Genomic DNA, 13017 nt, shown 5'->3' on the forward strand with positions numbered 1-13017 from the left:
TTAAATGTATATTTTTTTCTTGTTGATACGCCATTCGTCACCGACTACCGGGTCATTGTATCTACTGGCTGTTCATAGAATATTTTTTTAACTTTTCAATATACACGTGTTCTTTTTATAGCGATAACTGAACGAATGGTGTACAAATATTATGTAGACATGGTCGGAATATCCTATATCCGCCAAGAGGAAATATAGAGTAATGTTAGAAGGCAGTAGGCGTAGTAGAACCCGCCCTGTGGAATGGGGGCGTTTGGAGAATTCCACCACGGTATCCCCTGCCTGTCGTAAGAGGCGACTAATAGGGGCCACGAAGGGGGTCGTCGGCGGGCGGCAGGGGGCTGTCCGCCCTAGTGCATTTCTGTGCATCTTTGCACATTTGTCGGTTAACCCCGGGTTGGACGGCAGTGTGTGTAGTTGGCCTCACGCTGCCGTAGACGCCGAGGGCGTCCTTCGGTGCGTGGGGGCTTCTGAGCCCCCCCCATAGGAGACGGGCCGCAAGGCGGTACCGCGCAGGGGCGGCTGCGGTCGCAGACTAGACACTTCAACGTCAGAGTAAGCCCGCAGCCGTCCCTAATGCGCCGAAGAGGGCCACCGCGGAGTTTTAGCTGGTAGGCCGTGCATAGGTTTAAGTTGTATATAGGGTTAGGGACTCGGCCCGGCGGTCGCCCGAAGGTCGTCATCAAATCCGGGCGGCTCAACGCCGGGCCGTAAGGCACGGTTACCCCAGCATAACCGCTCAGTCGCCCCCCACGAAGGCTGGGCGGTAGTAATAAGGGACTTTCTCCACGAAACCAAAAAAAAAAAAAAAAAAAGGCGTAGTAGAACAGTCGAAGTAAAAGCAACTTGACATATCTATACTTATTATATAAAGCTGAAGAGTTCGTTTGTTTGAACGCGCTAATCTCAGGAACTACCGGTTCAAACTGAAAAATTCTTTTTGTGTTGGATAGCCCTTTGTTCGTGGAGTGCTATAGGCTATATATCATCACGCTATACCCAATAGGAGCGGAGTAGTAATGGCTAATCTCAGGAAATACCGGTTCAAACTGAAAAAATCTTTTTGTGTTGGATAGCCCTTTGTTCGTGGAGTACTATAGGTTATATATCATCACGCTATACCCAATAGGAGCGGAGCAGTAATAGCTAATCTCAGGAAATGCCAGTTCAAAGTAAAAAAATATTTTTGTGTTGGATAGCCCTTTGTTTCTGGAGTGCTATAGGCTATATATCATCACGCTATACCCAATAGGAGCGGAGCAGTAATGGGTAATCTCAGGAACTACCGGTTTGAACTGAAAAAATATTATTGTGTTGGATAGCCCTTTGTTTGTGGAGTGCTATAGGTTATATATCATCACGCTATGACCAATAGGAACGGAGTAGTCATGAAAGATGTTGCAAAAAGAGGGAAAATTGATTAGTTTTGAGAGCTTCCGTTCCGTGCGCTGCGTAAACGGTTAAAATTATGCAACAATGACGGGATTGTTCCTTTTAAAAAGTTTTACAAAAATATATTATAAAACAAAGTCCCCCGCTGCATCTGTCTGCCTGAACGTGTCAAACTCAAAAACTACCCAACGTATTAAGATACAATTTGGTATGGAGACAGTTTGAGACCCTGGGAAGAATATAGGCTCGCGGGAAAATATATAGCGTGACTTTTATAACGGAAAACTTTAACCCCAAAAACTTCATAACGCGGGCGGAGCCGTGGGCCAAAGCTCGTCTAAATATAAAATGCCTGATGGTCCCGGCTTATAGTTGCAATGAGACTCGTAGTTATCCTCTTCAAAAGAATTACTAGTTTCAACACGAGTAATTCGCTTTGTGTCGTGTCTGTAAGTGCCTGTTTCACAACTTATGAGTAATTGCTACTCGTCACATAAATATTAAGCCGACCAAATGCAAAAGTCATACTCATATCTATACTCCTCAATCAATAGTAATAAAATAATTACTATCTACATTACCTGATTAATATGTTAACTTAGGGGCTGCGTTACGTATCAAATAGCAGAACTTCGCCACACTCTGACAATAAATAATACATTTCAAATACTCTTATCCATAAAAACAATATCTACAAAATACCTTTACTGTCAAATAAAATTTACTAGAATCTTGTGAAACAGGCCCTAAATATCATGGTTCGTAATGGCCACTACGCAGTATAATCTTATCTTAGAGAGGTCAGGGCTATGTACTACGTGTATGAAATTACTCATTAAGGAAACAGTAATAGCAGATGTACTACACGATAAATCTTGGCTTTATTTTACAAGCCTCTGTTCAGGACTTTGCACTTACATATAAACGTTTTACCAAAATTTTACTAAAGGGGACGACTTTATTATTTATTGGAAGATTTTTTGATTCAGTAGTTGCAAGGAATATTGCCTTCATAATCTCATTGTAACAAATATATTTTACTTATATAAATATAGTTGCTAACTCGCAAGGTGTTTTCGCAACTATGAAGTTACCAAACGGAATTACTTACAGTAATTCTAATTTTACGGTGCTAATGCGAAAATTATCTGCTTACTATATTTCGGATTTGATAATATACAGTTAATTAAATGACAAAAGTGTTTCTAAGGAGAGAAAACAGGCGTGATGCCGAAGGCACTGACCGATAAACCGCTACTTCTATTGAAATAACGAGATTGTGGCGACAGACGCTGGGGTTGGCACTTTAACAAAAACCATTTATATTTGTTGTCTCATGGAATTTAACATGAGACGCAGTGGTGAAGGGTTACATTTTTAGAAAGGGAATCTGACATAACATATCGATACTAATATGCATGAATGTCGTCTGCAAATCGTTTTAATGATTTAAATATTACATAAATTATGAAAGGGAAGCCGTCGGTAATCGGGTTATACGGACCCTTTCCCATTGTATTAGGATGTAATATTCAAAAGTAATTTACTATTTCATGACTGATGTACAAATACATGCCGGCGACATGGCTTACAGTAAAAAATTAAGACCCTCCCCCGAGCACACGGTCTTCAACATAAGTTCCATACATTTTTGGCGTGCGGGTTACCGTAGGAATATGCAAGAATGTTGAGTTTAAGTTTCTAAAAATGCGGTTAGCGCGCTGTTTTGCAGAAGGGAGCACTTTAACAGAAAATTTTGTCCAGCAATAGGACATTTATAGAGTAATTATAGTTGGTAAAAATAATTTACAAACTTGTGGATGCCGATTACGGTAATAAAGGGATGACTATTCTTCTATATCGATATACAACAGAATGTATTAAGTCTTTTTAAAATTATTTTACAATTAACTTTGCCAATAACTGACAACCCTAACTGATACCAAGTTACTCATGTAAACGTATGACTAAAGTACGTACATTTATAACTCATAATTAGCTCCGATTATGGATTATTAAAAAGTAATGAAACGACATTTTTATTTGATAAATTGCTTTGGCATGTACTGATAATAATAAATTACAATTACTGCTATTCATATTTAACGATATCATTAACATTTTAATGATGTGAATACGCTGGAATTGTGTGTAGTCAAAATAAAATATCACTAGCAAGAGAGATGCGTCCGTAGACGGTCGCTTAAGTTATGCCGGCCTGTCTTACTGGATGTTTTCTGCCTAATCCCGGAGCGATACCTTATGTCAAGGTTTCACCATAGTATGTACGATAGTTGCTATAGGTACAGTACATATCCGGTAGTCGATAGTATAACTTGTGACAGGATGTCTCCCGTCTTATCTTCCAAGGAAGGGAAAAATATGAATGACTTCATGCTTCGACAAATTATAAAGTAAATTTCTATAAAAAGAAACAAACAGCATATTTTATAAAACTATTTAGTTCCTTGAATCAAAAACTCAGTTTTAATTGCTGGGAATAGGGATTGTGGCTAAAACTCGCCCTATAATAAGCAGCATAATCTATAAGGCGATATATGAATTAACTCTTAAAATACTCATTACTTTAATTAACACAAATCTTATAAGAAAGGAATATTTTTTTAGTTAAAATACTCGGGTCCGTAACTGCTGTCTTCATTTAACAGCTAATCTTAAAATAAAGTAAGCCTATTCGTTGGCTAAACAATTAACAATCTAACATTAGGAATTTTATAAAGCAGCAATTCTATATTTCCATAACTAAAGTACCTACACTAAAAAATTAAGATCTTTCAACAACCTCGACTACATTAGAAACTCTCTTATCAAAAAGTAACTAACATTCAAACTGGTTTATTGAAACCAGTTATCTATCGTAGGACATTGTGAAATGCTCATAGTAATGCAGGAAGCATCAATGATGGTTGATACGTTAATAGAGGTAGATGAATGAACGAGATGACAATGAATGACCGAATAGTGGCCGTGACCGAGGTGTGAATGGGTCATAACTCATAAATCTTAATATAAGAGTTGGAAACATGTTTATTTTGGTCCAGCTACGAGGCTACCACGGCTTCCGGGGTGGAATAGATTATCAGGTGTTACCTGGAGTGTAAGACCCTGCCTCATTTTTTACCGAAGTACGACAAAGTGGCTTCACTGTACCTGATGTTAAAGTGAAGTTCGAGAGAATATATCGACCGGGAAGAGATGAAGACATCTTCTGCCGCCAATGTCGAATTGTTTCTTCAGGATCCGCTTGAGATCGAGAGATAGATATAGAGATAAATTGCTAACCCCAAGTTATAGGGCGGAGGAAACACGTTTGCCGGCAAACTATTCCACGCTTAATGGTACGGCAATAATATGAGTTTTAAGTTTGCTCCACTTTGCTATTCTTTTTTATCTAGCTTTTCTATTAGGGTATAAAGCAATTTCTACATATTTAGTTAAATAGTTAAATTGTTATAGACTGTAAATATTGCTAAAAATAAATAGGTCCAACGTACTGAAGCCTTCATTTGAATAAATAACGTCATTTTAATTATTTATGCATATAGGTAGTTTCGTATTCCGGTTTGATTTGAGACAGTATAACTGCATTATGAGACTCAACAACTTATGATCAGTCATTAGAGTGTTGACCCCAGTGCAAAGCCATGCCACATTTTATGATTCAAAGTTCTAGGTGGTTCGATGAATGCAATATTTTTGTAAATCTTTCTTAACGCAAATATTTGGAGCAACAACTTATCACATGAATATGAATGGCGAAGGAATATAGCTTCTATATAGGTGAGTTACTTTTTGTATAACTTTAAATGGTAATTAAACAACATTGTAGTATAAACGTACGCTTATAATGTACGTATACAATGTGCCTACGCATTTTCAACACATTAAATATGAATTATGTCTGCGCATGCGCAAACAGGAACCGTTTGATAACATTTCAACTTACGGTCATGCGTCCACTGATTTCCACGTCCAGAGCTTCTTCTGCGTACATCATTGCAAACTAAATAACCATTCCGTAAAATATTCCCACATTAAATATTAATTTAACACAAAAAAATATAAATAGCAATAAGAATGTATCACCTAAGTAACACGAGTTATTCCCGAGATAATAATTGTTTTTAGTTCCTAATTAAATTTATCACTGTTAGTAAAATGATTATCCATAAATAGCAGTATGATAGTTTTTTTTATTGTAAACGTAGTGACCTGTGGCGGAACCACGGCGGCACTATCGACTACATATAACACGTAATATCTTATCAGTATCACTTATTGATATGAACTTTGCATATGATGATATCAAATATTCTATACTAGCTTTTCCTCGCAACTTTGCCTAACATCCAGCGTCTGTTTTAGTGACAATTTTTTTGCGTGTAGGCTGTTGAGTTTAAGCCAGTGGCCTATCTAATTAAGAATATTTCACTAAAGAAAGCTTTCCCGAGATTACTTTAGCTGTGTGCTAACTGTATAAGAATTAAATCATTCGTTAATTTCGTTAATTGTGAATACTTTTTGTTCTATAAAACGTTAAATTTTAATTTCGGTTTAAGACAGATAGGTCAATGAATTTACGTTGTGGCCTGATTAACTAACATGTCTTTGTAGGTAGGTGGGTGTGAATAGGTCGATTACGGCAGTTTTAGAAGGAATTATTGTATCGCATATATAATACAAATATTTACGAATTTGCGAAGTTTTAATAAAATGATTAAGATATGTTTGCGTAGTACCTAAATGCCTAAATAAAATTGAATCTACTTTTTAAGGTTATAGCTTAAGGTCCATTTTTCATACATTTTGTTTCACCTTTAATCTGGGTAACTAAACAAGTATTGGCAAGTAAAGAATTTAAATTCACGTCTAGTTAGTGATTAGTTCTCGCAGTTGAAAGAAAAACGTAAAAATAATTAATATGCATGGATATTTCGGCCTTTAAAATTTCGTCGTACTAACTAGACGTGAATTTAAATTCTTTACTTGTCAATACTTGTTTAGTTACCCAGATTAAAGGTGAAACAAAATGTATGAAAAATGGACCTTAAGCTATAACCTTAACCATAAACATTAATCAAAATTAAGGACGTAAATGTCTCGCAAGCACTTCTAGAGCTATGAGATTCGTTTTCTCATAATAAAGAACAATTTCAAAAACAGAATTCAAGATTAATAGTAAGTACGCTAATATATTTTTTTGATATTAAGTACTTATAAGGGTTTTTTATGTGAACCAGCCTTTACTTTCCAAACGAAAATTATGCATGTTACCTTCTAGATAGGTAACATAAACTGAATAACCCACCCAATACCTTTTCACTACTAAAGAACTTAAACTAAACATAACACAGTATGGCCTTATTTATATATTTTATGAGTAGCAGGCCTTTTAGGCCCCCTGGCCCGTTCGGGTTGGGTATGTTACCACTAACTTATTGGCCTATCTCCCAGCAATGTGCAAGTATTATTTAAATTTTCAAAGTATATTAAAATAACTACATATTGCTTTTACTGGATATTATGAGTTAAAATTAACATGTAATCTCAAGGTGACGAGCGCAGAACAATACCACACAGAATCGTATTCTGTAATTCACATTTCTGTGTGCAGTTGTCACCTTATGGCGTGTGGCGAGGTGCTTGTTCTTCTCGTCATTAAATTGAATAAACGAAATATTATGTAAGTACTAACCTGCGATAACCGTCGTCCATTCTTCACTGTCATATTCCCCATATACTTGGATTTCGATTTGGATTCGATCAACTGCTCTTGTCTTAACAATTGTTCGTGAACTGTTTGTTTGTTCAATTGTTTTATCATTATATGAAAATCACTAATTCAGTATAAATTGTATAAATGATGATAAGAGTGATTAATTTTCACAAACATTTCAGTCCCAATACGTATGCACTAATTGCACTGTTGATTTTAAACTCAGTTTGTTATGCCAACGATTAACGTGCCGTTTGTCTTATCACAAAAGAAAGGTGCGCGCGTAAAACACCTCCAACACGTCAATCACGACTGGCGCGAAATTATGATTTGACCGAAAACCAAACTATCGGATGCTCTAGTCTATGTAAAAAAAAAGATCATGGGAGTACTTTTTAATTAAAAAATAGCACAAGCTGGCACAAATCGGAGACGTTCTTATTTTAAATTTTTAATTCGCATTACACCACACAAGTGTTCTTATCTATGGAGCACAATGAAATAAGCGGGTACATAAACATTATTGTTCGCTCTCTCGTCAAGATAATGGCGTCTGAGAATAAATTATACCTATTTGACAATTAATTTACAGAGAGATCACACACAAGGGATAGGTCAACGTGCGTTTAACAATAACAATAATTTTATTTTACAATATCTTAGAGGATTCATTCAATATCGCAGTGTAAGTGATTTTTTATTGTTAAGTCGGCATTGTTTATAATCTTATTTATTTTGATTACCCTTTACAGTCATTAACGTTGTAAAGGATTTCAATAAGTATAAGATACATTGTGTATATTAGCTGCCTAGGATTAATATTATAATATGTATACATAATATATCTAAAAAAAAATGTGTATTACCTTTTTTTACTGAAACTCAAATTATAGATACTGCCTCTAAGGTACTTATGTACCGGGTAGTCGTATCTATTTATTTAATATTTTAAGAATACCAGTAGACAGCCGCACAATAACAAAGCAAACAAAAAGAACATACAGCATTACCTACGTTCATTTTATATTCGGTTTATTACACATGTATGTATTATATATGTAGTATATATAAGTATTGTCTTATTTATATTTTCTTTAGGTACAATTACATTCTCATCAGCTGCATCACCCAAAGGTTGACTGTTAGAAAATGCCTTATACTATAGACACAAACGCCCATATTTTTTTTTTTTGTTCAAAATGTGAATGGCATCCGAAACGTCATGTTATAACCTATTTATTCACTTGAAAAACAAATAACTTTACTTATTTGACTAATATTTTTTATTCAAATCCAGACTTACACTTAGACTCGACTTCTTATATCATGAGCGCCACTCCATACACAACCACAAGCTGTCCATATTGACCATACTAGTCAGTTTGAATGGATTGCAGTTCAATTCAGTTGAACACAGTGAATGTTCGGAACGTCAAATCTAGTACGTAGTACATATAATTATATCGATGATACTGTAAAATTCGTAATTTTATCATCGAATAAAAAAGATATTTATTTTGAATTGACACTCCCGTTTGATTTTTTTTATTGTACATATCATTTAGTACTAAAAGTTTTATCAAAAATGACCAACGGTCTCTAAATATGATCACTTAATTCATAAAGGTAATAAAAAAATAAATAAGTTTATTTAAATTTCTCTTTACAGTTACAGGTATTTGATTGAAAATATATATAGTGGAAAAATATATTTACCCCAACAAGAAAATGGTAAAAATGACAAAAACAAACGTGAGATATCTATTTAAAAATAACTACGGAACTTGGGGAAATCAAAGCGTTTTTTAAGATCGTAGTAGTCATTCGGCATCGCAGTTCATTCCACTTTTAATCCTGCTAAACTATTGTTTCTTTTGTTAAGGAATCCATATTAACGGATTCGAATTTTCTCATGATTTATTCGATATGTTATCATTAAGGTAACTAATCCCGCGCAACATATGTAATTGATTGTAATTTTCCATATTTCTATGAGATATTGATACAAATTGATAATTGTTATCTATAACTAATATTAACAATGTTGAAAACTAGTTGTTACATAGATCCTTACAAGATTGAGAAGTCAAAATATTGTCTGTGGCTTTTGTTAAACGATTTAAAAAAAGGATGAGGTTCTCAATCCGTTTATTTTTTTTATGTTTGTTACCTCAGAACTCAGTAATTTATAAACCAATTTCTAAAATTCTTTTTTATTTGAAAGTTTATACTTCTGGATTGATCTAATAGAAATATTATTTTTAAGCGGTTCAGAAGTTTAGTTTTTAAACAGAGATAACTAAAAGAAGTATATCGTTCAAGTATTAAGTAAACAAAATTGCGAATTTCTCTTTTCCGTCACTTTTTGATGATGTTTTTGCGTTGGGATTTGTTGGGTCCATTTCTTATTTTATACAGAAATACATAGTATTACGATTTTTTCCCTTTTTAGAAGTAGAATAAGGTGTAATACTTCATCGTGACAGTTGTACCGCGCACGCAATACTACTACGCCACCGAGGCGAAGCGAGGAGTTTATTTCTTGTTGCTAACACAAAAATGTAAAAAAATAAAATACCCCCAAAACCACTAAAAACAAAAAAAAATACATTACCTATAATTATATCCTAGTTAAAAATAATTTCACATTAAGATTTAAGTACTAGTCACCAGTTTTAGAGTAGGTGACAAAGGTAATGTGAAATTATTTTTTGGTTTTTAATTTATTTTTTGTACAACTGATCTATTTGGTGGTCGACATTTTAGTGAATTAATAAATACTGGCATTACATATCTATTTACTTAAAAACATAAGTAAGTACTTAAACAACAAATGCAAAGAGAATTATAATATATATGAACAAATATTGTTTTCATTACATATCTAATCAAGTACATATATACTTTCTTTTTGTTCTCCTTTTGGCTAGATTTTTTTTATATCGCCCAATTGTGGTGGAATTATATTCATTGTTTATAAGGATACATTTTATAAGAGAAGAGCGGCGATAGCCTAGTTGGATGTGGAACGGATTGCCGAGACGAATGTCCGCAGGTTCAAATCCCAAGGGATCTGAATTTTCTGAGAAATGATGTATGTATTCTTTGTGAATTATCGCTTGCTTTAACGGTGAAGGAAAACATCGTGAGGAATCCTGCATACCTGAGAAATTCTCTATTAGGAATGTTCGAGGGTGTGTGAAGTCTACCAACCCGCACTAGGCCAGCGTGGAGGACTAAGGCCTACCCCTTCTCAGTAGTAGAGGAGGCCCGCGCCCAACAGTGGGACAGTATATAATACAGGGCTGATATTATTATATTTTATAAGAACGTTGTAGTTAATAAAGACGATTATGGTAGTAAAGATCTCAAGAAATTTACACAATGAAAAGCACATAATATGTAGCAGTTTTCAAGTTCATTTACCGCGATAACCTTTAGGCGGGATGTGTAACCTAACCGGAACTTGTAAGATTCGCAATCTTACATTTATATTTAGTACTTGGTTGATGTTAGTTTATATGCGCAATTATCCAGTCTGAAGTAGTTTGCAATTCAAAGTTGCATCAAGTACCTTGTAAATCATAGTTCTGGGTGTTGTTTGGGCAAGTGAGTAGGTACTTACCATAAGGTGACCGACTTGTTCAATTACTTACTGAGTATTTACTTTAACGATAGCACGTTTTTAGATACCTTTTTGGTTAAGGACTACCGTTCTCATAGCTTAAACAGCTTATAGTGATAAAATTGACTTAAAAACCAATACAATCCCTAAAATATTTCAAATATATGTATATCGAAATAAAGATATTTTAAAAAACTTTTTTTTTTATTAAGTATTGTTTTTATGTTTATATTTCACCCAATAAATATTTTTTTGAGGCAGGGTTTAATTTAAATTGAACATTGTTTTGTATATTTATTTGTTACTCAGTTTTAAATCTCCAGCTGGCTATGATAAACTAATACAAATCAGGGGGCTAAAATAATCGATTCGAAAGGTATTTTATACTTAAAATATGTATACCTACTTGTTACATTTACACCTCGGAAGGAAACCGTTAGTTTTTGAAAGTTATTCCTAGTTTGTGTAAAAATATAGTGTTTTAATTTGTTGATTGCTCGATCAGTAATTCATACATTACTTAAATACAGTTTTTTATTATTGTGTTTATTGGCATAGGAAGCGAAGTAGTTTAAATTTCATGGGAAAATTTCTAGAAGCTAAAGTGGCAGAGATAAGAACATATCTGAAATTGACGTGAACCACTCAAACATAGGCATTTTACGTTCAATTTGATACCTATTTGAGCAGGTATTTATTATTGGCCTAGGTCAGGTACAGTACAGGTGCTACTTCATAGCAACAGACTTCAGACAACAAACCAAAGCTCACAAGTCACACTCGTATACCTAACCTCACACCAAATTCAAGAGGTTTTTAGTTCTGGGGTTTTACACTTAATATATGTCAAAATACAAAATAATAAAAAAATTGACTTTGTCTATGTAAATTATTGTTATCTTAATTTCTGTTAAGGAATAGATAACGAGTTTACTACGTACTATTTGATACCTAGATTTTTAATCCTATAAATGCCTACTTGTTACAAAAGATAACAGTCGCGCGGACGACACTTATCAGTTGTTACATGTTAAAAGTTTAAATTATAAACAATGTTACATCTGTAATAATTATATTAATAATAAAAATACACAGCCAAAACGATAAATGTCTCCACATTAAAAGAAATAAAAAACGTACCATATTCGAAATTCGAATTCTGCGTAGTTCCCGCCGTTTTAGACAGTAGTTTGAATGTTTTTTCACTGGCGGCGCGAGAATTTCTTTACGATGCTTGCATCTGTCGGTTTCCCGCGCTGACACTGCCGCGATGCGCGCGACCGTGCACATGATTTGCGAACACTAGCCTGCCATGTACATATTTATTTACATAGATAATGTATCACGAATGTTTATATTTTTAATCGCTGACTTACCTTGCATGTGAATAAAGCGTTAAATATGAAAATACTTACCTTTACAAAAGTAGAACGTTACAAGTAGTACTGAAAAATACGCAAAATAATAAAAGAAGGTAGGTAGGTATGTACGATGTACCTATATAACAATTAAGTACTCCTAAATTGTTATAGGACGACAATTCCCTCACAAAGATCAGGTTAAAGTGATTTCAATCGCTTGAAACCATTTATGTGAGATATGAAAAGCCTCTTCAGCTGAAGTAAGACCAATATTATTGCAATCTTCAAATTTAAACCTTAAATCCTTTGGAATAATGTTGAGTTTGTGTAAATATGAAGAAAATTGCCTATAGACCTAAAATATAGACATCTTATAACCGATAACCGTTATCAAAATCAAACTTATTAATTCAATTATAATTCACTACAATACAATAAATATTTTTGGAAAGGACGTTGAACTGTGTGAAGTGCTCGAAGTAGCTGTATAATATTAGGGCGCTTAAACTATATATAAGGCGCTTGGAGTATTAAGACGTTGAAATTATAAAAGACGCCGAAATTATATAGGTGTTACCTTAATTTAATACGACGAAATTTTAAAGGCCGAAATATCCATGCATATTAATTATTTTTACGTTTTTCTTTCAACTGCGAGAACTAATCACTAACTAGACGTGAATTTAAATTCTTTACTTGCCAATACTTGTTTAGTTACCCAGATTAAAGGTGAAACAAAATGTATGAAAAATGGACCTTAAGCTATAACCTTAATGTAACAATTTAAATAGATTGTGTTGCCATTATAACGTCTTTTAGGAACTATTATAACCCTTGTCATTGTTCTGAGATTATAACAGAGAAGACTTTTCACGCAGGGGAAGCCGCGAGAAACACAGTAA

General features: G+C 34.2%; 1 protein-coding gene across 3 annotated transcripts in view; it reads right to left on the bottom strand.

Annotated features, from left to right (window-relative positions):
• The window catches only part of LOC115453800 (ras-related protein Rab-32), a 45039-nt gene extending 32980 nt beyond the window's left edge, over positions 1-12059 (bottom strand). Inside the window, exon 1 of one of the 3 annotated variants that reach the window (XM_037442664.1) lies at positions 11895-12059. In XM_037442664.1, the coding sequence (XP_037298561.1) occupies positions 11895-12044 (150 nt within the window). In that variant the 5' untranslated portion in view covers positions 12045-12059. Of the gene's footprint in view, positions 1-5359; positions 5645-7108; positions 7623-11894 lie in introns of those variants that run through there. The other 2 variants (XM_037442665.1, XM_037442667.1) reach the window with 2 other exon arrangements.
• Positions 12060-13017: the final 958 nt, after the last annotated feature.

Source organism: Manduca sexta, chromosome 25 (genome assembly GCF_014839805.1).
Source record: "Manduca sexta isolate Smith_Timp_Sample1 chromosome 25, JHU_Msex_v1.0, whole genome shotgun sequence".
Classification (NCBI taxonomy): domain Eukaryota; kingdom Metazoa; phylum Arthropoda; class Insecta; order Lepidoptera; family Sphingidae; genus Manduca; species Manduca sexta.